At 48.3% G+C, this 25,430-nt stretch overlaps 1 protein-coding gene across 3 annotated transcripts in view; it reads right to left on the bottom strand.

Annotated features, from left to right (window-relative positions):
- Positions 1-25,182, bottom strand: part of RBM19 (RNA binding motif protein 19) — a 69,089-nt gene extending 43,907 nt beyond the window's left edge. Inside the window, exons 1-21 of one of the 3 annotated variants that reach the window (XM_032706036.1) lie at positions 25,029-25,182; positions 24,000-24,182; positions 23,004-23,135; positions 22,745-22,783; positions 22,000-22,207; positions 20,643-20,920; positions 20,088-20,162; positions 19,758-19,836; positions 18,946-19,017; positions 18,021-18,221; positions 17,011-17,141; positions 16,495-16,616; positions 15,661-15,757; positions 15,104-15,214; positions 14,444-14,644; positions 13,868-13,985; positions 13,494-13,636; positions 12,376-12,436; positions 10,956-11,035; positions 9,912-9,967; positions 8,473-8,589 (exon numbers count right to left, since the gene is read on the bottom strand). In XM_032706036.1, the coding sequence (XP_032561927.1) occupies positions 8,473-8,589; positions 9,912-9,967; positions 10,956-11,035; positions 12,376-12,436; positions 13,494-13,636; positions 13,868-13,985; positions 14,444-14,644; positions 15,104-15,214; positions 15,661-15,757; positions 16,495-16,616; positions 17,011-17,141; positions 18,021-18,221; positions 18,946-19,017; positions 19,758-19,836; positions 20,088-20,162; positions 20,643-20,920; positions 22,000-22,207; positions 22,745-22,783; positions 23,004-23,135; positions 24,000-24,182; positions 25,029-25,064 (2,540 nt within the window). In that variant the 5' untranslated portion in view covers positions 25,065-25,182. The remainder of the gene's footprint in view (positions 1-8,472; positions 8,590-9,911; positions 9,968-10,955; positions 11,036-12,375; positions 12,437-13,493; positions 13,637-13,867; positions 13,986-14,443; positions 14,645-15,103; positions 15,215-15,660; positions 15,758-16,494; positions 16,617-17,010; positions 17,142-18,020; positions 18,222-18,945; positions 19,018-19,757; positions 19,837-20,087; positions 20,163-20,642; positions 20,921-21,999; positions 22,208-22,744; positions 22,784-23,003; positions 23,136-23,999; positions 24,183-25,028) is intronic. The other 2 variants (XM_032706037.1, XM_032706038.1) reach the window with 2 other exon arrangements.
- Between the last annotated feature and the right edge of the window lie 248 nt (positions 25,183-25,430).

Genomic DNA, 25,430 nt, shown 5'->3' with positions numbered 1-25,430 from the left:
GAAAAATACCCACATGCACATGGTAGTGAAAGACAGGGAGGTGGATGGGTCAACAGCACCGTGCAGGAGCTGTAGTTAAGAAATGCAACAGACACATGCATCTTATGATCAAGAAAATAATCATCTTGACTGCACCTTGACTTAAAGGCTGAGACACAAGCTCAAAAGTTAGTCCAGTGTAACTTCAACACTGTAGATTCTGCAATGGCTGCCAGACTCAAAAACAGACTCAGTGGCCAAGGGACCAATTTTGAGAGTGAACGAGAACTGGGTACAACATAAGGCAAAAAACCCAACGCTTTTCCTTCCTTGTACACAGAGGCACACATACTCTTAACAATTCAGGCAAAAGGAGACCTTATAATACTAACAGCATTGAATGGGCTATTTACAGGAGACAGCACAAGCAGGCTTTGGTTTGTTGCTCCCTGGGAGGAGAAGCAGCCCACATGTCTGCACACACATGTGCCAGTCCCACCGGGCACCAAAAAAAGGCAAAAACCCCAAAGCAAACCCCAACTTGAATAAGACATTCCCTTTCCCACCTCACTCCCCCTCCCTGAGCCCCTTCACACTGATGAACAGTGGAATCTGTGTGTAAAACTGAGTTCCTTCAGGAGGTTCAGGTGGGTGCCCTGGCAGGAGCTGGGAGGAAGCAGCCCAGAAACTCCCTTTCATTTGCATTGGGCACCTGGACTGAGCAAGGCAGGCAACTGAAAACTCCTCAGCAGAGGTTTTGGGTGAGCAAAAAAGGGACCTGTGGGTATGGAGTATGTGGAGTGCAGAAGAGGGGGAAAAAATATAAATATAAAAATCAAGTATGCAATGAATATTCAAACCAGGGAAAGAGATATGCTGAAAAATCTTCCTTCTGCTCTTGGGAAGAGCCACCTTTTAAAGCAACCTCACCAAGATAACACAGAGTTAAACATTTCCTTATCTATGTTAAACACCTTTATGATTCAAACTGAAAAACAGCACTGAAAACCTATTTCACTCTCCCCCACCCCATGGCTCGCTTTGGAGAGCGGCCAAATTAAAGTGGCCAGTTACATTTCTGGTCTCTGAATATCAACAGATATTCAGTGTTGGCACTGCTGTGTTTGGGTTTCCAGCACACAAGGAAAAGACTTGAAGAAAGACCAAAAAAAAAAAAAAAAAAAGTTTAATTTATGATCTTTGAGAGAGTAAAAGGAAAAAAAAAAAATCAGCCCAGCAGAGCCCTTTATTCCCACCTGGAGCTCTCAGCTTGTGATGCTGGTGCACACATCTGCAAGCTGCTGCCCAGAAAAGCACTTGCATCACCCTGTGCAACACTCCCTGGCACTGCAATTTGGACAAGGAAACACAAAGGATTGGTAAATCCTCTGGGCTAAGCCAGGCTTTAAGGATATACCTGGGCTGGGTTGTGCAGGAGATCCAGGTTGCACACAATCCAAAGGTGTGGAAGAGCAGATGCCAGGGGGTGGTTCAGGGAAGACTTAAATCTTCCAAGAGCCCCAGCAAAGGAGGGAAGGGGATGCTAACAGAGACCAAGGGTGGGAAGAGAGCCAAGCTATGCAGTGGGATCACAGGGAAGATCACAGCAGCCCAACAGCTGCACTGCAGCCAGGACCTGCTGGAAACACCAGCCCTGAGCCTGCTGGAAGGTTGCAGGGAGGAGACAGCGCCAGGGATGCTGCAAAGCAGGGGAAAATGTACCAGGAAAGAAACACCGTGGAATGGTTTGGGTTGGAAGGAACCCTAAAGATCACCTCACTCCAACCTCCTGCCACGGGCAGGGACACCTTCCACTGTCCCACGTTGCTCCAAGCCCTGTCCAACTCTTGAACACTTCCAGGGATGTTAAGTCCACTACCTCTCTGGGCAACCTGTGCCAGGGCCTCACCACCCTCCCAGGGAGGAATTTCTTCCACATATCTTATCTAGACCTGCCCTCCTTCAGCTTCCCCCTTGTCCTGCCACATCAGGCACCTTGTCCAAAGTCCCTCTCCAGCTCTCTTGGGGTCCCTTTAGGTACTGGAAGGGGCTCTAAGGTGTCCTCAGAGCCTTCTCTTCTCCAGGCTGCACAGCCTCAACCCCCTCAGCTTTCCCCTGGAGCAGAGGAGTTCCAACCCTCTGATCAACTCCTCTGGACTCGCTCCAACAGATCCACACCTTGTGTTCCCCTTGCACACCAAAAAGCACTAAAAGCAACCAGCAGGGCCAAGCTCTTCAGCCAGGGAGGAGGGGGCCATCAACCAAACAAGAAAACACATCCAGAGACGCAATTTTTGTAAGAATTTTAAATAATGTGGGCGGACAGGGCCCGCACAGCCCGTGGGTGAGAGGGGCAGAGCCACCCCGGGGTGCAAAGCTTCACTCCAGAGCAGCATCCTGAGCCCCCCACACCAGACATGCTCCTCCTCAGACGCTCAGCAGCCCAGCACAGACCTTGCATTCTAATGAGAGGCTGGAATCCAGCATTAACACAGTGCCACATCGTCTGCGGCATCATCGGACACCGCGAGCGTTTCCACCTCCTGAGGATGGGCCCTGAACCACCTCACTGATGCTTCTTCTGTGCACACAGCCCTGCAGTGCTCCTGGTATGGGCCTACACCATGGAAAGCCACCTTTAAAATGGGAACCAGACATTATTATCCCTAAGGATAGACCAAAACAAGGCAGAAGTGCTGCTGGCACAGGAATCCTCCCGTGTGCTGAAGGTGGTTCGGATGCCAACCACCACACCATGAAGTGTCTGTAACCTCTGGCACTCAATGGCCTGGAGAAGGAGCCTGGGAATGGCTTTGGAGATCTCAAAAGGTGGGTCACTCTTTTAAACCACCCATTTGTTTCCTGGAGAACACGATATGGTGATCCCCCCCAGCACCAAACCCAGCTCCGTGGTATCATTACTGCTCAAAGGGGGAACGAGACAGATCTTGCTCCTAATACTGTTTCTGACAGGTTTCCACCTGAACATACACCTCTAGGTGAGACACACACTCCACAGTCCTCCCATGTGCTGGCACCAATGTCCTAATTCCCAGGGGAAGCCAGGAAGCTGGGATCCAACCCCCTGATGGCTGGCTGTATGCAGGGTGCTCACCAATGTCACCTTCTTCCCCGGGGGCTTTCTGCTTCAACAAGACTCATTTTTGGGCATCCTTTTCATGCCCAGGCTTGCAAGCAGGGTACCCTGGGCTGTCTGTTCCTTCTGCCACCCTATTGCATCAGTAGATCTGTCCTAGGTCAGATGTCTCAGATGTCTCCTGGCTTCTCCCAAATGTCATCCACCACCTTCACCTTCCCCTGCTGCAGCTGTGCAGCCCCTGTCCTACCCCCAGCAGGCCCTTACACCATAGGGAGCATATTCATGGTGACTTCTGCAGCTCCCCCCACACCCATCTGCAACATGGAGGAAAAATTTTAAGCTGCTAAAAGGAAGCAGCAACGGGTTTTGAGACATTTCCAGCACATGAAGGGTTTTAAAAGTGAAAGCATCACTGTTCATCCAGAAATCCTGACAGCACTGGACATCCCAGGGTTGTTTGCATTGAATGTTCTAATTAATTCTGCCCAGCACTTGCTGAACAAACTCACATGTTTATGAAGGGACTAATTTTTTTCCTCCTCTGCCTTTCACTAGGGAAGATTTCCACGGCTTCAACAGGGCACTGTTACTCTGGGAAGGAGAAATTGTCTCCAGTCATGTAGACTCCATTACTGGGAGAAAGGTGTGAACAGCAAGCATGTCTGGCAGAAGGATTCATTATACCACCGTGTCCTTTATAATGGGAAATGAAAAGCCCATTCTGATAACTACACTTTATTATAATAGGTCAGAAGAAGTGAAAGGCATCATCTTATAAAATTAACTTCATAAAGGCTGCCTTTAAAAAAAAATATCTCTGCCACTTTATCCACTGCATCTCCCTTCAGAGATTTTTCTCCTCCTAGAAGAGACACGACTCCAAAGTCTTGTCCCACTGCCTGTCTTCACTTTTACCCTCCATCAGAGGGAATAGATCTGTTTCCTCCTAATCAATCCCAGACACTTGTTTTGCCAGGTGCAATAAATGCCACGTCTTTGTCAGGACGCAGAAAGTAGTCAGCAAAGGAGTTAAAATTAAAAGAGACACCCACCCCCAAAGGTCTTTGCAAGAAGCAGCGTTACTTTCTTCACAGGAAAGTCAGAATATGGAGATAAATGCACCTGATAACCTGTTCCCTGCCCTGGAATACCTTTCAGTTGCTTTTCTGCTCGCTGCTTCTTTAGTCAAACTGAAGTCCAGCCTCTCAATTGATAATAATTTTGTGATTTAACAGCTTTATGCAACGTGTTTGACTGCAGTTCCTACACGTGAAAGGCAAGGGGTGGCCAGAGGGAAGATAAAACACCTTCCACACACAGTGCTGGCCCCTGATCTCACTCTGAATTTGGAGGGTTACCACAGCTAAGTGGCAGGGGAGGGCTCAAAGTGACAGCCACTGCAAATTTAAGAGAAATTACAGATACAGACCACATGATAAGTTCTCAGATCTATTTTACATAGAAAAAAAGAAACAACTCCATCCCCAAAACACACTACCTGAGGTGCAACTCCAACAACTGCATCCTTTGGTGGTAAAGCATCAATTATGCCAAACCCTAAGCAGACTCTTGACAGTATCTATCCCTCAGGTTGCCTTTGGTTGGGTAGGAATCTTCTAAAAAGTCTTTTTCTAAATCTAATCGTTCCCCCTTTGAGGAAAATAAAACATACATCTCCTCAAAATGTTCTACAAGAGCTGCAAAACAGCCTTATTTTTAATATTAATGCAGTTGGTGCAGACAGGGGGAAGAAGGATGGGAAGAGGAGGCTCTGAAACAAACAGTTAATTGGAACTTCCAATGAAGGCTGCGTGGATCTAATGTGATAGATTTTTAAAGGAGTCCAATTTTCAGAAATTGCCAGGGCTCCAATCTGTGAAAATGTGGCCTTTCACAGATCTCCAATTCAGCTTGCCACATCTAGGAGTTCCTTTTGAAAAAAAAAAAAAAAGACAAAAAAAAAAAAGTCTTGCCATAAAAGGCCCACAATTTGGTAGCAAAAATTAGCAGCCTTCATGGGATAGCAATCTCTTTGTCTCTCCTCCCCTAACTATGGCTCTTCGGAAGGAACTAAGGACCATTTATCTTTTGTTATTTTTCCTGGTAGTAAAGATAAGAGTAGAATCCAATAAAGAACAAAAATGGGGGAAAAAACCCCACACCCACAAAAGCTAAATCTTCACACCTAGCCCAGAAGCAGCCCCTATAATTGAACAGCTCTCCCTCTGAAGAAAACAACACCTATAGGGTCTCAGAAAAAATAAGAAATAAATCCAGGAGGGTGCAAGAGAGGTCAAAACCTCCAGCAGAACGTGGCAGGACACGATCTGAACCAGCATCACACATCCCAGCAAAGCCTCTGGGGCTGGGGTGGGAGGTGGGCAGCACCTAAGGCTGGTGGAACTAGAAGACATTCATTTTGCAGGCAGAAGACTGTTGAGCTGTTAACCAGAGCGTTCCTGACTCCCCTACAGAGAAAATTAAACACCACTTTCTCCAGCCCAAGAATTAGAACTCGATATCCTCAAAGTCCAAAATTAAAAAGTTCCTACAGGCTGTTGCAGGAACACAAACGATGGTGCAGGGCAAGTCTGAGCATTTAAGTGGTGGGTCTATAAATACAAATATCAAAAAGTCTAAAGGCAACCAGGACAGGATTCCCTGGACTGCCAGTGTTGAGCAGCACAGGCACAACAGCTTTAAAAAATCCACTATTCAAACCACCCAGCTCCCTTGTTTTGCTGTTTTCCAGTGTCATTAACACCTTCTGTGGGGCTGTTTGAAAAGTGAGACAGGGTTCCTTGAAAAACCTCAAAACCTGGAAATATTAATTTGGGGAAATATATCCAACACACATGTATTATGTATATTTTTGGAAATATGTACTGGCACAATATATGTATTTGGGGTGATACATATAGTGTGTGTACATATATAGATAGACACATATACCGTGTGTGTATATGTAATATACATATGTGTGTGCATAATAAATATATGCACACACATATTTTGTGTGTGTGTGTGTGTGTATATTTATTTATTAATTTTTCTCCTTCCCAGGCAATTGGAAAAAAAGAAAAAAAAAACAAGCACAGGAGGAAGCAGGTTGGGGAAAACATCAGCTGCAGGGCTGGAAAGTGGCTCAGGAGCATGTGAAACAATAGAGAAGATGCTCACCCTGCAAAGCCTCCCACCTCCACGGGCCTGGGGCTGTCACCCTGCATGGCAATGCCTGGTGGAGTGGCCTGGTGGTCCCTTGCTGGCCCCAGCCTGGTGGTCCCCAGTCAGGCTTTCCTGGGCAGGCTAAGAGTGCCCCCTGCAGCCCTGCCATCCATTCCACTGCCAAGTGACTGTCTGCAGTTTTAAATAAATAACTAGCAAAACACAAAATAAGACAGCTAAAGAGCTCCAGAGCAAAAGGCACCTGATTTAAAAGCACAAACAAAGCAACCCAGGAGGATGAACTGCCTGGCAGTGCTCTGCCATGCCTGGTTTTAGCCTCTCTGAAGGGAAGGAGGGATGGCAGGGGTGGATGGAAGGCTGGATGTTGTTTTGAGGATAAACCCCATCATCTCTGAATATCCCAGGATAAATGCAGGATGTTCCCACATTGCTCCAAGACCACTGTCACCAGCACATGCAGCTGGAAGTTGCACATTCCTTACAATATTCATCAGACTGTTCCTCTGCCCCTCCTCTCCACAGCACTGAGGTGCCAGACAAGACAGGAGGAAAAAAAAAAAACCCACACTAAAAAAAAACCCACAATCTCTACTGGGCTTGTCTGTCCTTGTGATACACATAAACCTCCCAGCTCCTTGAACTTAACCCAGCACCCCAGAAAGCAAATAGATGCCCCTGGTTTTGTTTGCTCAAGCTTTAGGAAGGTCACCTCTGCAGCCACAGTGCTGGGATTTAAATTAGCAGTGCTCCACGGGCTAAGAAAACTCAGAGCAGTGACTTGGAAGTCCAGGGATTTTGCCTGGACCTGTCAGGGTAGCACTGAAGCAAAAGCATCCAAGCTGCACAGCACAAGGAAGGAAAAGCTTTTGTTTTTTTACACAGATCTTTACATTCTACCATCAGCCTTCCAGCAATGTGTGTTTAAGAACCAAGTCATGGTCTGCCTTCGGTGAAAACCCCAGAATTCACCCCAAATCCAGTGCTGCAACACAGAGCTTTCCTTACACCTTGCATGTAAACAGCCTCCCAGCCATGCAGGAACCTGCAGACAAGCCAGGAGAACACCACATGCCAAAAAAGTAGGTGGAATTCCCTGAAGACAGGGAACTGCACAGTTTTCCCTAGAACAAACAAATCACTGCCAGTGGTTTTCATTGCATGATCTGGGCAGGTTTCAAAGAGTTAAGCAATTCCTGAACTCCTGAACTCATTCCTGCAGCTGTGACAAAATCTGAGTCTCTGCTTAGACAGGCCCACAAAGAGGCCACCTCCTAACACAGCAAGTACTCCACCATGCCCTGCACATCTGAGCTATCATCCTTATTTTGCAGGTGGGAAAGAGTGATGGGCAGATTTGAACACAAATTCCTCCCAGATTCCTTCTCCAAGCAGAGCAGGGACCATGGCCTGGGACAGTGAGCTAAACACTCTCGTCCTGAGAGCAGTAAAGGTGGTTTTCTTTTTACCAAGTTTCCCCTATTTTCCAGGATGCATTACAAGGCAGCAGGAAAGGTTGAGGATGTACAGAACACACAGAAAGAAGGCAGGCTGGGATCCCAAAATCCCTGTCCAACACTCAGCATTATCCCAGGCAGATCTGATGGCTGACAAGGTTATTTCTTGTCAGAGAGAGTATTAAGGGCAGCAGAGTTCCACATCTTTACAGAAAAGGGGCAACACCCCACCAAGTGTGGGAGGCACAAGCAATGGAAGGGATGGATGGAAATGCTCCCTCCACGAGGGGATGGAGCTGCACCAACACATGGGGGAGGCAGGTGGAGGAGGGAGCCAGCCCCACTCAAACCTGGATGCTCCTCCCCAGGCCGATGTGCTGAGCACCAGGAATGCTGCTGTACAGCCTTCAGGAAGAGAGGGAAAAATACCCAAGGCTAGATCATTTACTGGACAGGCACAGGGATCTCCAAGCTCCATGGATATCTACTGCACGGCTCCAACAGCTCACAGTGGCTCCAGCCACTGTGGGATCACCATCTCACCAGTAGAATTTCCACACTGGTAGCTGTACTGAAATTTCTACACTCTCAAACCATTTTGTCTTTACACTCAGTAAAAGGCTTGCTTACTTCCACGAAGACAACAAAACTGCAGTTTTAAAATCCAGTAACAAAATCCCATAGGAAAATCACACCAGCTCCAGCCCAGAGCACCCCACAGACCCGACAGGAAGCACATTTTTTTTCCCCTACCTGAAGAGCTCCCTGACTTCCCTGACAGTGGCCTGGAAGGGGATGTTTCGGACCAAGATCTTGGAGGTCTTCTGCTTCTTGGCAGTCTGCTTCTTTCGGGAGGGTTTCACAGCAGGCCTGGGGAGGCAACAGCGAGGGCAGGTGAGGACCACGGGGCAGCAAAGCCCCCTTTGCACTGGGGCTGCTCCTTCAGGATTGGGAACGTGGGAAAAGGAGGCAGCTGGCTCACATTGACACCCTCGCTCCCGACAGCACACCAGGAAGGAAGGAATTTCACTGATTTAAACCCCACATCTGCAAATGAAATAGCCCATCTTCAACCCCAGCTGTGGTCCTGGACTCATGTTTTCCACTAACTTTTGTTCTGACACCAACTCTCGTCCATTCAACTGTCAAAGAGAACGTATTAATTGATATATTTAAAAAAAAGTTAGCTTAATGTAAGCCAATTTTGATTCTTTTTCTTCCTGGTCTATAAAACATCAAGTGAAATTTTTGTAACAGAGAATTAATTTTTTTACCTCCAGAATTGTATTGCATTTGGACGAGGTCGGAATTTACCTAACACAAAAGACAGCAGCTTATTTCATAAAGCAAAGCACTGGATACCTGCTGAAGGGATTTTAAAAATCAAAATGGATAAAAATGGTTTATTAAAGAACTGAAATACAAAGTGCAGACAGGGAGCTGTCAGACAGCTTCTGGTCCCCAGGAACGAGATTTTCAAACAAATTTTGACATTTAAGATATTCTACCTCCAGTAGGGTTTCCAAAGTGCCTAAAGGACAGTGTTTCAACACTGAATGTTCCAACATTCACTTTCAAACATCTGGATTAATTTTCAATTTTGCATTTAGAATAGTCTGTGCTGAATAAAAACTAGGAAGGAAACCCTAATTTCAAGTAAACTCACCCACAATTAACCATCTCCTTTGCACCTGACTGACCAGAGAAGGTGGTAAATCCAAATTTTTTTATCAACCAAGAAACCTGTTTGTCTTGATTTGATCAGAATTGGCAGCAGAACATCATTCTTAAGCTCCTGTTTTCTCAGAGGAACTAGGGCAAAAGCTTTCATTACCTAGAAAATATTTATCTTCAAGAACTTTTTAAACCCCCTGGAACCTGGGCTATAGTTGGTTTTGCAATGCTGAGCAAAGCAGAGGGTTTAGAGGAACCTTTTCCTTGAGCATGGAAGGAAACTCTGTGCCTGGTTCTCACTTTGAGCTCCCTTCTGGGGTCCCACTACAGCTACTCATCATTTCTTTTTTTCTTTTCAAGCCAAACTGACTCTGAGTAAAGCACAAAGCCTGATGTGTTCAACAGCTGGAGCACCACTGCTCACATCCCTCGTGATGCAGATGCCAGGGAAGAAGGGAAGAACCCACCAAGCTTTAGTGCAGCTTAATCCTGTTACAGAGGTGAGACATGAGCTTTACCTGATAGCTCTCTCTGAGAGTTTCACTTCCAGCTTATGGCCATCTACAGAGCAGCCCTAGAAGTTAAAACAAAGAAACAACAACAAAAAAATAGTTAATGTAAATAAAGTAATTGAAAGTCAAAGTCACAACAGCTTCCAGGACACAGGCACAGCATTTCAAATCTTGCATTTTTTTTTTTCCATCTAGTCCTCCCCTTCTCCCAACCAAAGCTTTTCTCTGTTGAACACTGGCCATGCTTCCCACGCCCCAAAACCTCCCAGAGTTCAGCCTCTTTCCTAATCATCCCTGACAGGGCACAAAACATGCAGTGGGCACTACACTGGGAACCTGGAGCTCTGTTGCCCAATCCCTGCCCAAAATACCCATTTTCCTCTCAAAAGGATGGAGCATGCACGTTTATCCCAAGACTATCCAGGCTGTGGAATGTGAAATGACCACCTGGTGAAGGTGGGACTCATGGATAACAGTCATTGAACATGCACAGACGACACAGTAATTCCTTCAATCTCCAGCTGTCTGGCCCATAATATCCAGGTAGTGTGGACCAAACACTTGGATGTTTTATTTTTATCATTCATTCCTTCAGAGGGCAGCCAAATCCCGTGCCATGGAGAAGGCAGGAGGAGGTTGGAAGACCCTGAAGCAGTGGCAGAGCCACAGAGGGTAAAGTCAAACTCTGCAGCATTAATTAGATACTAAGCAATATCTGTTCTCCTTGTGAGGGAGAACCTGGGTCTCTGCCCCTCTGCAAAGGGCACCTTGCAGAAAACCTCATTAAATTTCAAATTCACTACATTTCAATCACTGTACGTTTTCTGCCACCCCCACGTTGGATCAGCACTAGGAAACACTCTTCTGCATGGTCTTGTCCCTTTGAAACCCCCTTCCCTCACAGACCTGGCCCTTTTTACAGGCTTCTCCACCTGCCCAGTGCACCTCATAGCACTGACATCCTCAGCTCCAGTTTGAACTCCAAGGTTCATCCAAGTCCTTGCCCACCATCTCTGCAAAGAATTCCAGGCTGGGAACACCTGAACTTACCTGGAGCCGGCGTAAGGCTTTCTGGGCACTCTCTGGCTTCTTGTACTCCACAAATCCAAAGCCCATGGAAAGCAAAGTGCCTGTCAGAAGAGAAAGGGGACTCTTTAAGCTACCAGGAAACAGGGATGGTCTAAGATGTAAAAACAAACCAGGAGCAAGTATTGATTGCCAAAACTGGGGGGACAGAAATTTAATACCCCAGGCAAAGGCCAGCCTGCCCATGTCCTGAGGCTCCTCATGAGCACCCCTGGCTGACTTGTTCTGAGCAAGAACAGCTGGTTTTGGTGCTGATGTCAAATAGAAGACAATCAATGCTGCACACAGAACAGATTTTTTGCTTTGGAACATTTCAGTGCAAAACTTAAAATAAAACACTGAGTGCTACAAAGCAACTGCTGATACAGGCAGGAGAAAGTGATCCTGTTATGGAGACACAAATATTCCCTAAACCTGAGTGGGCAGCTGCCACTTCTACAAGGGAGAGGACACCAATTCCATCCCCCCCTCCACAGCAAAGCTTTGCATCGCCTGCAGTCACACCAGTACAGGAGTCATGATTAAGTTATGATTAATAATGAGGGAAGGAAAAATCCACAAGTGAAAACATAACACCCAGTTTCCAACTTCACCACCTCAGTGGTATCAGACTGCAGGGATGACCCACAGGGACGGCAGGGGAGCTCTCGGGAAGGTGGTACGAGATCAGCCCAGACTGGGATGTTGCTGTCTGGTCATGAGCACACCAGACACACCAGCAGTACTGAAGAGTTCGCTTTATTTCTTTTTCTTTCACTGGATCCAAGTTTTTAAATACCCCATGAAAGAGAAGCCCTGCCAAGGCAAAATCTCATAAAGCTTTGCAGCTCCCAGAAAGAAGGAGCTCCCAGAAAGAAGACACGGCCCTTCCAGCCAGCGCTTGCCTTAATCCAACTCTTCCCTGTCCAACTGCCTGAAAAGTGAGACCAGTCAATGCAAGAGCACAGCCACTTGTCCCTGCAGCCTGTGGGGCCCAGGGCTGGCAGGCAGAAGGCAAAGGAAGCCCACTCAGCCCAGCACTCAGCCAGACACCCTCGAGGATCCCGGCCCTTCCTGCGGATAACGCGCCGTGCGCAGCTAAATCATGGTGGGGCACCGGTTCCTTTCAACCTGCATCCTGCTCTCTTCTGTGCTTCTGAAGGAGTCTGCCTTCTCTATCTCAAGATCTCAAGAGAAGGCCAATTGAGCTTAACCTCCTAGACCGAACCCCAGGGGTATGTTTGGTTGCTGCTTTCAGCCATTTCAGCAGCAACACTTCTAGAGACACTAAGGATTTTGCCAAGGAGAACACAAATGCTCAGCCAGATGAATGCTAAAGCAATGCCACACCTGAGCCCTCAGCAACCAGCCAAGGGAAGGAACTGAACAGCAACATCTAGAGTACCTGCTTTGTCTTTCTTCTTGGATATTGTGCAGCTCTTCAGGGCTCCCACTTTGGAGAATGTCTGCAAGGAATTTGGACACGTGATTCAGTTCCCTTTGTCACAGGCTTGCAGCTCAACTTGAGTGACAACGTGCCCCTCTCCCACAGCAGCACACACTCACAGGCCCACCTCCCCCAGCACACACCTGACAAGCAGTCACTGCAGCTCAGTCTTTCTTACAAAATTATTTCTGTAAAAATATACACACACACACACTAAGAGATTGTTAAAGAAATCATGATGTGTTCCCATAAATCCTCTACCACTCCTTAGAAACAGTGCAGAGATCTGAGATGGCACTGGAGCAACACTGTGGATTACAAGATGTCCTCAGGCAGGTAGAGACCTTAGGGGTGGGTGACTTCTGTGATGTCCCCAAAAATTTACCTCTTCCCAAAGATAAACTATTTTTTTGACTTCTTTGTAAAACTAGAGCCAGAAGTCAAAAAAAGAAGAGGGGACAAGCCCCAGTCCTCCTCTGGACATTTATTTGTCCCCAGACCCAAATGGACCAGAGTCTCTACACAGTCTCACAGTCCCAAGGCAGAGGAACACAGGTCCTGGATGGACTGACACACTGCTCCAGCATTCTTGGGCCGTGGAATGTGGCATTTTACACAGCTACAAAAACTGGCAGAGCTGAGAATTCCCAGCTGCTTTTCCCTATTCTGCTATTAGCATCCCACATGGCTTTAGCAATGCTACACTCTCTCCCAAGTGCTTTGCTGAGGCAAAGCAGCACAGACAGCTCAATGGCAGGAGAAGCTGAGATGAAAAGCACATCTCTGAAACCATCCTTTATTTATTCATTGCCTTCACACACAAAGCAGGATGAGGAAAATGCCTACCCCAAGGAGAAGCATTACAGAAAGCATGGGAAATGAGGAGTCTTAAAAGATTTTCTACTGCCTCCACCTGTCCCAAGGTGGAATTAAACACCATCAAAACAGCTTCAGATACATTTGTCTTAACTGATGCCTGAAACCCCAAAGTGGATATTCCCAGTCCCAGTGTAATAATGTTTTCTCATCTCCCACTGCAATTTAACTGCTTTAAACACTATATCCCCATGGCTCACCTCCTTCAGTGTGTCTTCTGTGGTGGCAAAATTGAGGTTTTTGATGAACAAAGTACACCCAGGAATGTTTTCTTCCTCCTCCTCCTCTTCTTCCTCCTCTTCTTCCTGTGCCGCTGCTTCCCCTGAGTCCTTTAGAGCTTTACCTGAAACAAAAAAGGATAAACCAAACTTTGTAAGATGAAACAAAGTCAAACTTAGGGGGAGCTTGCCCACTCAAATTCTGGGAGAGCCCCTGGAATGGGGAGAAAGAAGGGAAGATCATGTCCTTGCAGTGGGAAATCACCCAGACAAAGCATATATTGTGGCCTGACATGAGCAGGGAAACACTACAGGGACCCACAGCCTGTCAACAGCAAGTTGGACAAAGTTCTTACCTGGTACCAGCCCTGCTTCATCCTCCTTTTCTGGAACCTCAGCCTTTTTTTTCTGAGGGGCTGGGCTTAAGAAGACACCCATTGGAGCCCATTCCAGATACAACGGCACAGAATGGAACTGTGAAGAGAAGACAGGAAAGAAATGAAGACTGAAGGGCAAGGCCTAAAGAAAAACCTCTGCTCTCAGCCTCATTTTCATCTCACTCTGTAATGGAAAACACCAGTGGAAAAGCTGAGTAGCTTTTCCAGCTGGTTAAATTCTTTCACAAAAGGATCCAGCCTCATGCAGGACCACAGTCTACCATGTACTACAATCCTGTGTTGTGAAAGGGAAAAGAAACCCTCTAAACGTCACAGCCCCCTCCTCCAGCCATTCTCTGCAGGTTGAACCCAATTTAGCCACTGTTGCACAAGGATGCATCAGGCAATTCCCCAAATCCAAGGGACGGAGGGTAACAGCAGCAGCTCTGGGATAACTCGCTTCCCTCAAAACTCCCGCCCCCCTCACACAGCAGGCACTCCCTCCTGCAGCTTCCCAAGCAGCCAGGATCCACACTCTGCAGGCAGCTGCCTCACCTTGGAGTAGGCCAGCCTGGTGAACGCCTGCTTGGCCTCTGTTGGCTCCAGGAACTCCACGATGGCCGTGATCCCCCCCTCTGGCAGCAGCACCCGGCCCAGGCTGCCGTGTTGGCCGAACACGTCCTCCAGCTCCGCCGGGCTCGTGCCGGCCGGGAGGTTCTTCACCAGGATCACCGTCTTGCTCCGCTCCCCAGCAGCCTGGCAAGTTTGGTGGGGAAAGAAAGGGAAGATGGGATTTAAAACTGCGAACTCTGACAACTGCCTAACTGAAGATTTCAGATCCGACACACCGTGCTCTCTCATTCCACGCCACCCCTTTCCAGGGTCCAAGAAGGCCAACAGCCATTTAGAAAACACCTCCTGTAAGATCCACACCTCAGAACAACCCCCCTGTTCCACAAATGCTCGTGTGTGGAGGTTCCAGCTCCAGATCCACCCTGATGTGGACACAGGACTCCTTCCCTGACCATACTAAAGCCATCACATTATGGATTTCAACCATCCCGAGGACAGCTGCGTTTTCAAACGGATATAACATTTCCTAAGGGTTCAATCCTGCAAGATGGTGAGGATTTAATTACCAGTTTCACAGAGAGATGAGGACACCGGGACTAGAAGAGGTAGGTCCACATTGCTGCCTCCAGCTGAGCACCTCACCTGACTGAAGGAATCCAGGCTGACTCCGTTTTCAATGAGGAACCGGCGAATTTCCTGGACCAGCTCGGTTTCTCCCAGAGCAACTCTCACTGCCACGCTGTCTTTACTCTCCTGCAGGCAAGAATGTCAGTCACCTGCTGTTCCTGCTGCTCCAAGAAGCAGATGTAAAGGAAATGTGGCAGAAAGCTTAAAGGTAAAATGCTCCAGCTCCTCTGAAGCTGCTGGAAGTTTTGCTGTTGGAATCTGAACACTTCCCAAAGCAAAACAAAGTTTCCAGGAAGGAATTGAGCTTTCAGGTGTAAATTCCCATCAATTGCTGGTTATGTAGAAACACAAAATTCAGGCACAGAAAAGCAGAGTGGGAAAGAGGGCTGGGAGTGTCACTGTCCTAGTGACAAAGGGATTGATGGGCTCAGATCCCACAGAGGTGCTACAGCACCACAGACCTCTCAGCCTCACGGAAGCACGGGGGCTTTTGGGGTACAATGAGACCAGGACAACAAAGAAACAGGTAAGAAAGGGATCTCCCACCCCAGCTGATGAATAACCCAACTCACAGGATCCAGCACTTGGCTTTTGGAAGCATTGTACTTCTGAGCCATGGCATCAGCCACAGCGTTGGTCCCCACAAACAGCGTGTTCCAGTTGTGAGAGCTGCAGAGACAAACAAGGGTCAGGTTCAGTCATATAGCCCCTTCTTCCACTGAGGGCTCTCTAGTTCATACTCTTGGGAAAAACAGCCTTGAATGACACCATGAGCAGCCAGAATGAAGAGTCAGAGAGAAAGAAGGGTGGAATATCCTTAGAGAACTGACAGGATGAGGGAGGCATGTCTGGAGGGCAAACAGAGAGGCAGCAGTGCAGACAGCTGAGCTGTTCTTCCCTAGATCTCACTGGTCACAGCTCTGCAGCTACAGCTGGGAGTTTTCAGGTGTTGGCTCAGAGGAACACACCTTTCCAACTGTTTTCCTAAAACCACAAAGCCCATGCAAGCAAGGTTGCATCTCTTTCCCTTTAAATCAGAAAGTATTGGACGCTTCTTTCAAACTAATTTGTCACACAGCAAGATAAAGTTCCTACAAGTTTTAGGAATACAGGTGGCCAAGTAGAGGAGAGAGACCCAACTGACCTGAAATCACCACCCTGAAGAATTACAGACCAACTTTTATTACACACCAGAGAAATAAACTCACACACAAAGCCATTCAAACCCCTGTTTTTCTCAATTTCTGCTGCTCCCTGAACTACTTGAACAGAGGAGTCACGTGGGTAAGAGACAAAGGAAACAGAGCTGCACAGCAAATGCTTTATTGACTTTGGGAATCTATACAGCCCTGCAAAGACCCCACATGCATTTCTGCCACTTGGGAATTTGGCAGGTTGTGTTGTACCTGGCACTGTTGGCTTTGTCCTTGGCCTCTTTGCGCTTTTTGTAGGAGGAAGATTCTTCTGCATCCCCATCTTCGATTTTCTCCTTTTTGATCGTGGATGGTAAAAGATGCATCATCCTGCCCTAGAAGAGAGGAAGAAGAGGTCCAGCAGCTTTGAAATAACCCACAGAAGTCCATGAGCTAAGTAGAGTGGAGGAAATTTTCTGGCACCTTTGCTAGATAAACAGCCAAGGTGGAAGGAGGGAACTTTCCTTCCCAAAGGAGACATGGCTGCAAGTCAGAGAGGCCACATAAGAGACAGATTTGGAGCTCTTTCCCCACCTCTACCAGGATTCTGGTGCCTGCAAGGCTGTTCAAACCAAGCTACTCTACCAAAAGCACCTGTGTTCCCACACAGCACAGCAGAAGAGACTCAGCCTGTGCAGCAAAGCACAGAAGGAAACTCTTGGCCATGTTAGTAACAAACATTCCCAGCAGCTGCAGCCCAACAGCACAGGAAAACCATCAGTTCTGTACCTGGAACACCTGCCCATCCAATTCTGCAAAGGCCTTCACAGCGTGCTCAGGAATCATGTAGGTGATGAAAGCAAATCCTTTGGGCTTCTTGGTCAGTCTGTCAATAGGGAAATGGATCTCCGAGAGGGGCCCTGCAGGAGGAAAGGCTTTATGGTGAGAGATGTCCCTGAACAGCCACCACACAGGATCCCAGAATCATTTAGGCTGGAAAAGAGCTCTGAGATCACTGAGTCCAACCTGAGACCGACCTCCACCTTGTCAACTAGATCATGACACTAAGTGTCATGTCCAGTTGGTTCTTGAACACCTCCAAGGATGGTGACTCCACCAGCTCCCTGGGCAGCCCCTTATGATGTTTAACAATGCTTTCTGTGAACCCTGCTGTCCAATCTGAGCCTCTGATGGGGATGGGAAGGGTAACACTTTGAACTGGCATCTCCCAGACACAGCCAGGGATAAGGGAGCCAGGGAGGGCAGAGCAGCTCTGGATATTGCACAGGGTGTGTGGGGAGCCACCAACCTGAGCCAGGAGCTGCAGGCTGACAAGGTGGGCCCAACAAAAGCACCCCAAGCCTGGTTGTGCACCACGTGGCAGCTCACAGGGTTCTGACACATGACACAAACCAGGCGAGCTCTGAGCAGCTGCATTTATCTTCAGTCTTAGTCCTCCCACAACCTAACCCTCTCTGTCCCCAGGAGATGCAAAGGCTATGCAAAACCAGCCTTAAATCTGCTTAAATTCAAGGTAGAAAAGGCAATCTCCAAGCTTCCACCTGCCACTCCAAACAAACTTGGGGTGTATCTCAGAGATTCCCCTCTTACCTGCAGCATCTATAAGTCTCCTGCCAAGCACACCCCACCACAACAGGCAATAAAGATGATGAGAGTTGGGCCATACTCAAGAGATGTGGGACATGGAGCTTTGTCCATTCACACCCAGCACGAAAACCTCTGTGTTTCCAAAGGAAAGATGTTGCCCTGCAAGTCTCAGTCCCAGGGCAAACACTCACCATACTTTGAAAAGATCTTCTCCAAGTCCTCCTCGGTGCTCGTAAAGGGAAGATTCCTGACAAAGAGTCTCCCTGATTCAGACAAGTCCTCTTCCTCCTCATCATCCCTCAGCCTTCTCTGCCATGGCTGGTTGGTGGGTTTTGCTGGAACAGTTTCTTTTGGGGTGTTCCTGCATCGGGAGACCTCAACACATCGTCCACCTGAGCCACAACCACACACAGAGACATGTTAGGTGCTTCCAGAGGCTATGGGTAACCAGCATCAAGGCACAAAGAGCCCAGGGTTACAGCAGTGACACAAGCAATTACAGTCCAAATCCCACAAGCAATTACAATCCCAATCCCACAAGCAATTACAATCCCAATCCCACAAGCTCTGAGCAGGACTCTGCCTGATTTAAAACAAACAAACAAACAAAAAAAGCGGGGGGGGGGGCTACAAGAGATCAGTCCTCATAAAAATCAGGCTATCAACAACTCCTCAGTCTCCCTTCCTTTCAGGGAGCTCCAGCCCCTCTGCCTGTGCCAGCCAGGCTCCCGAGCAGCTGTTCCCATTCTGCATGTGGGTTTTGCAAAACTAATTTCAGTAGTTCCACTAAGGACAGGCACAAGTCTCAAGCACAGGCTTACAGAACTGTTTGTACAGATCCCAACCAGACTGAAACAACATCACTTTTATCCCAAGAACAAGATACACCTCGAGCACAGGACAAAACACGGGGGCCCAAGAGGAACAGGCACAGTTCAGTCACTTCTTCCTGACACGGCACCGGGTTTATCCCGTGTGGGCTGAGCAGAGGAACCACCCCCACCATCTGCCTGGGAAAAACTGAACAACAGGAGATACTCCTACAGTGAACACTCCAGCAGCTGAGCACCCTGCCAGTGGCATCAGCCAGAACAAGGAGGAACAAACAGCCCTTACCCATGTATTCTTTTTTTCTCTTCAAGGCCCTCTGCACTTCTGCTTCACTCTTCAAGTCAACAAAGATGTAACCTTGGAGGAAGGAAACGTTCAACTGAGCATCATGTGGGGAACATACAGCCACTAATTGGCTAATTAAGGGTGAATTGGGCTTTCTCTAATATAGATTCCTATAGATAAAGCATTCAGCTCCCATTAAAGTTTCGATCCAGCCTGAAAATGGCCACGTCCGACTGGAAGGCTGCCTTTAAAAAGCTTATTCTCTACATACAAATCAAAGAAGCCCAACTTAACAGCTGAAGGAGGCTTTTACAGGTATCTCCAGGAGGAAATAAAAGGTGCATCTGTTTTTTAGGCTATTAAAGGAAAAGACCACATAGCAAAGCTCCCTGACAACTCCAGGAACCTGCTCCAAACTCTTTCACAGGCACCTCCAGCAGTCACAGCCTGTCAGGAGACCCACCTTGGCTAAAGGCTGCCCTGCAGCCCATAAACACAGGTCAGCACAGTCCCTGGGTGCTGCTGCAGCTATCCCAGGGGAACAGGCCTTTCCTTGGCATGGTTTGGGATGTTTAGGAAAATTCTGGAGGCAGATCCTACAGCTACTCCTAAGGGAGCACAGCCAACACTACTCTGCCCCGGGCATCCTATGGACAGCAAGTAGGGCAGGAGAGCTGCAAAGTCACAGAAAGGTCTGGAATAATCAGGACACAAGCCAGTGCTTTGAAACTGCAGATAAGAAGAGCAGATAAAAGGACTGAGAGGTCCCCTAACTCACAGGTCCACCCCCCCCTTCCACACATAGACATTACCTGAATTCTTCCCCTGGGTGTTTTTTCCTATCCTAACTGCCACTGGCTTCAGAGGCAAGAAGAACTCACGAATCTTTTCCTGCAGGAAGAATTAAAATTGTCTGAATAAGTTCTCAGCTGCAGGAAGCAGCAAGTTGCAGACTTAGGTTTTTATATCCAGCATAAAAAAACACCCCGTGCAACAAAACGTCCCTGCACAAAGCCAGTCCTAAAGTTTCCCTGACTGCCCACACAACCTCAAAACTGCTCCATAAGTGAAAAGTCTCTGCAAAGATCATGTTGAGAACCCCCCCCTGGAGCCTCCATCCCCAGCTGGGTGAAAAAACTTGCCTCAGTGATGTTCGAGGGGGCACCGCGAAGTTTCACGGTGAACGGGGTGCTGGCTTCTGCTGAGCTGCCTTGGTTCTGCACACAAGGATGGGGAAAACAAAGGAGAAAAAGCTGAATGAAAGAAGAAAAATCACAGCACAACAAGCTGGTCTTGTCCAACAAACAGGAGGCTGAAGAGTGGGAGGGAATATCGAGAGATTCTCATCACCACAACAGCCTGGGGGGCAGGTTGGGAGGGTGGGACAGTCAAACCCCATCACTGACACTGAGTTCTGCAGGACAGCATTTTATACAGACAGGGATGGACACAGGGAAAAACAGGAAAGCCTCTGAAAAAAGGCACTAGCAGCACTTGTTTGGAAGGCTGATCTCTAGGAATTCATTCCTAAGAAGAGATTTTTTTTAATGGCTCTCACCCAGTGAGCCAAACCAGTTGGTACACAGAGAGTCCTGCAGCCTTCACAGGCCTTCAGCTCACCCCTGGAGAGACTGACAGACACACACTACCCATAAAGCTCCTGCTTTAGAGAAGACAAAAGTCTAATTCAGCTGTACCTCTACTGTAGATCCTTTTTTCTTCTTCTTCTCCACTGGTGTCTCTTGCTGTGTGTGTTGGGCTTTTACCTTCCCCTTTTTATCTGTGCAGGTGCCAATGGTTTCTGCAATGCCTGAATCCTCCTCAGTCTCACTTTCCTCTTCCACCTCCTCCTCAGTATCTGTTTCTTCCTCTGTGCTGGAGGAGGAGGAAGAATCCTTCACCACTTTAGATTTCAGGTACTCCATATCTGAGAGGTCTTTGCTGTTAGCTGCCTTCTTCCCTCCTTTCTTTGTTGCTGGGGAGGAGAGAACAGAGAAGTTTTGCACACAGATGCTGCTGCTCTTTCCTCAGCCAGAGAAAAGCTGAGAAACTGGCACAATCATGACAATCACCTTCCTCTACCCTTTCCATGGGAAGGAAAGGCTTGAGAACAGCAGAGCAATTTTATCTCAGCACTTCCAGGCTGACAATTTGTTTTTCAAAGCAACAGTTCATGTATAAAACAAATTAGAGAGGAGATGGAGGAACTCCATGACAAGGGATTTTGTCACAATTTTAACTAAATACTCCAAGCAGACCACAGAGAAGGTTTTAAAATGTTCAGTTTAGTTTTGCAAGGAGCAGGACAGAGGAAGCTGTTCCTCCAAAACACCCCTCCACCCCTTCCCAAGTCACACCTACACCTGAGTTACCCAAAGGGAGAAGAGGAGCAGCAGGGAAAATGCTGTTCACTCCAACAGAACAGCATAAGGAAATACCATGGAGGGAGGGAGGAAGGCTCCAAAACCACACCCATCACTGCTGCAGGGACACTGGATTCTAAAAGACATACACTGGACTGCAGTCCAGATTTCCCAGTCTTCTAAGTTAACCCACTACTCCAGTTTTCTTTTCAGGATCCAAGATACTGAACTCTGCCCCTTCCCATCAACCCCAACAGGGTCCAAGCACACACCATTTCCAGAAATGTGCAATCAAAGGCAGACTAGATAAGTTCACAGACAGGTTATTAAATAAACAGAAACCACATCCAGCTCTGGAAATCCCAGGGATGAAAGTAGCTGCAGGCTAGGAGAGCATTTAAGGGAAAGGTGCAGACTTTTTGCCCCGTTCTCTTCCCTAACACAGCCCTAAGGACCCAGGGGTAGGTACAGATGCTTAATATCAGAAAATATCACAAACTGCATTTCCCACATTTCCCCAAATTTGGGAAAACAACCATACATCCACAGCACACAGAATGAGCATCATGCTTGAGGAACCACCTTCCTTGTTACAGTGTCTCTGTGTGGAGGAAGGACTCTGATTTGGGTCCTGTCAGCACCTCTGCCCTCACAGTCACCACAACCAAAGGGTGACAGTTCCTTTTTCTACCTTTAGTTTCCTCCTCATCTTCAGAGGGCTCATCCCCATCCTCACTCAGCTCCTCAGACTCATCAGAATCAAAGTTGAGATAATCAGCTGCTGCTGTTGGTTTGCTCTTCTTGGGCTCCTCTGGCAAAGTGTCATTAGCCCAGGTGGCCACCTGAGACCGTTTCTGGTGAACCACCAAGAACTCCTGGAATTTTTTATCTTCTTCCAGCTGTTAAAAAAGAAACCAAGCAGATAAGCTGTGAAGGCAGACACAGGAAAGCTAGTAGTTGAGTTTGAAATAAAGATATCCCCTCATTTCCAGCAAAGTAAAAACAAAAGTCCCTTAAGGAGAGTTCAATTTACACTGACAAGCTGAGCCCTTAAAGTGATTAAAGTCTTCATGAGATCTCTCATGAAGACTTTTTTTTTTATAATTCATTTTTTAGAAAGTACTTTAAAAAAGAAAATGAAACATAAAAAAGAGCAAATAATGTGGAAGTTAAATGTGAAAAATCTTGCACATGGTTAAAACCCAGAAATGTCAAAACAGGATTGTCCTGGATGTAGTGTGTGGTCACATGGGAGTAGCTGACAATTAAAAGACTGGACCCCAGTGTTGGGGCTGTTAAAATGAGGGTTTGTTGCAGTAGAATTGGACTGTCACAGCCTGAATTAATAGCATGGGAAGGAGTACAGAAAGGAACTATTCAACTCTTGCTGTTAGTAGAAGCAAGAATGTAGGGACTGCAATTCAACCTCAGCTCACCTCCTTCAAGTTATCCGTGGGATCTTTCTTCTTTTTATCCTTGGGGAAAAAAAATTAGAAAGGCTTATTAGAAGCACAGCCAATTTCAGGGAACATAATGGCCTAGGGAACAGAGATCCCAAGGCAGAAAATCCCAGAACCAGGACTCCAACATCCACTGTCCCAGCTGTTCTGTCCCCTTCTCCACACACCAGGCCAACCTTCTCTCTGCCACATCACTGACACACATCAGAGCCTCAAGGGATCAGGCAAGACTCACTTTCTTTGGGGCTGCAGGAGCTGCACTTGCCACAGGCTTCTCTGTCTGTTTTTCTGAGGCAGGAACCTTCTGAGAGTGTTTACTCCACGCTTTGGGTTTTGAAGGGTCACCAAAAGACTTGCATAACTCCACCTGGAAAGAATCAGATCTCTAATTAAACACATGTTCAAGAGTCTGCTTCTGTAACTGCTGGATAACTTCACTCAAGAATCTTTATTGCAACTCTAAAGGGATGGAGGGTGTGAGCAGGAGAACAGGTAACTTCATACAGGTGTTCATTTTAAAAGCACAGAGCTACATGTTCAATCATGGGAAACAATCAAACATGGGAACCACTTTGTTGTGCTCATTTAAGCAGAGTAATATCATCACATAATCCTGGAATGGTTTGGGTTGGAAGGGACCTTAAAGTTCATGTTGTTCCAGGGACATGTTCCACTAGACCAGGTTGCTACAAGCCCCATCCAACCTGGCCTTGGACACTTCCAGGGATGGGGCAGCCACAGCTTCTCTGGGAAACCTGTGCCAGGGCCTTCCCACCCTCACAGGGAAAAAATTCTGCCTAATACCTAATCTAAACCTGCCCTCCTTCAATTTGAAGCCATTCCCCCTTGTCCTGTAACTACAGTTCCTGATGCAAGTCAAGTCAAATAAGTTATCCTGTTTATCCTGAATCATTCTCTATCCAGAACAGCAAGATTTGAAATGAAAAAACGAGCTGAAATTCAAAATTTTGGATTATGACAGCTCAAAATCTGACTGTGCTGCTCCAACCAGCCCTGAAATCAGTGCTATGCACAACCACAGCCCAGCTGAACCCAGCACCTGCTGAGACTCCAGCAAGGAGAGCTGGCACCAGGCTTTGCTGCTTTACTGCAGAGACCTTCACCTTCAGGTTTCCCTGATCCCAGCTATTCACCTCTAAGACCACCAAAATCTTCAACACCAAACCTTCTAAAAAAATCCCAAGGAGATAATTTTTCAGCACCAACTCACCGTGATCCTGGAAGTGTCTATGAAGCTTTTGTTGAAATGCTTCAGGGCCGTTTGAGCTTCATCTTCAGACCTGTAGCCAATGAAGCCAAATTTCCTGAACTTGCCATCCTTGGTGAACTTCAAGCAACAGTCAGTCAGTGTTCCAAAGGCAGCAAACAGTTTCCTGAAGCGATCCTCCTTCATCTGGGAAAGAGGAAGGACAGCGAGAAGGGATGTCAGCCATGGAATGCAAATACAGAGATGCTTTGTGGACAAGTCCAAAACAAAATGTTCTCTACCAAAGGGCTTCTGAAGGGCTGTAGGAACCACACAGTGGAAACCAAATCCCTTCACTCCTCCATGAATCCCCTATATGGACAGACAGGGAACACAGTGGGATCCTGTGGAGGACCTGACTGTGGTAGAGCAGCACAGTGGGCACCTGTACCCACCTCCAGACACCGAGGGAAGGGCAATGGCCACAACAAGCTCTGCTCCCCTACCCTGAGGGGCTGCCAGCTCCCCTGCCCTGGAGCACCTCCACACGCTGCTTCCAGCCCCCCAGGGCACCTCCCTGACTACTCCAGGAGCTCTCCCTGCCCAACGTCCCCCACCATCCTATCCCCGAGGGAATCCCCACGCTCTCCCAGGAAGACCTCCGTCCCAGTACATCTTCACAATCTCTTATCCTCTTAGAGCCCCTTCCGCCAGGACATCTTGCTGCTCCCCCATCAAAACATCTTCCTCTCCCCATCCCGAATCGAGAACTCTCCCCCCCCCGAGAGGATCTTCTCGCTCACCCCCGTCCCCACCACATCGCTTACCCCCCTCCCCTCGCGGTGCCTCTCCCTGACCGGGAACCTCCCCGCTCACCCCCGTCCCCTCCCGGTGCCTCTCCCTGACCGCGAACCTCCCCGCTCACCCCCGTCCCCTCCCGGTGCCTCTCCCTGCCCTCCCACCCTCCTCCCCCCGGCGCGTTCCCTCAGACCCGTCTCTACACCCGCCACACCCCTTCCACCGGCCCTTTCCGCAACCTCACGGCGGTCTCACCCCATTGGGGAGGTTCTTCACGATAAGCCGCGACATGTCAGCGACAGGACCCGCGGGGAGGGGAGCCCGGAGCGCTCGGACCCGCCGCTCTCAGCGCCGCGCACGCTGCGCCGTGGGCGCCGCCATGTTCCCAGCGGGTCACGTGGGCCGGGGGCGCGGTGGGACCCGGATGTTGGTCCTTAGCAACGGCCCCTTAGCAACGGGGCCCTGCGGGTGGCAGGGGGAGCGTCACTGTGGCACCGGGGGACAGCGACAGGCGGCGAGGGGGGGAATACGGGGGAGAATCCCTCTGATCACCCCCGGGTTTCCCCGAGGTGCGCGGCTGCGGTCCCCCGGCCTGTCTGCGCTGCTCGGCGGGGCCGCAGGAGGGAGCTCGGCGCCCGCCGGTCCCGGCTCCGGGCG

Source organism: Chiroxiphia lanceolata, chromosome 18 (genome assembly GCF_009829145.1).
Source record: "Chiroxiphia lanceolata isolate bChiLan1 chromosome 18, bChiLan1.pri, whole genome shotgun sequence".
Lineage (NCBI taxonomy): Eukaryota > Metazoa > Chordata > Aves > Passeriformes > Pipridae > Chiroxiphia > Chiroxiphia lanceolata.
This window is presented reverse-complemented; position numbering and strand designations above follow the sequence as displayed.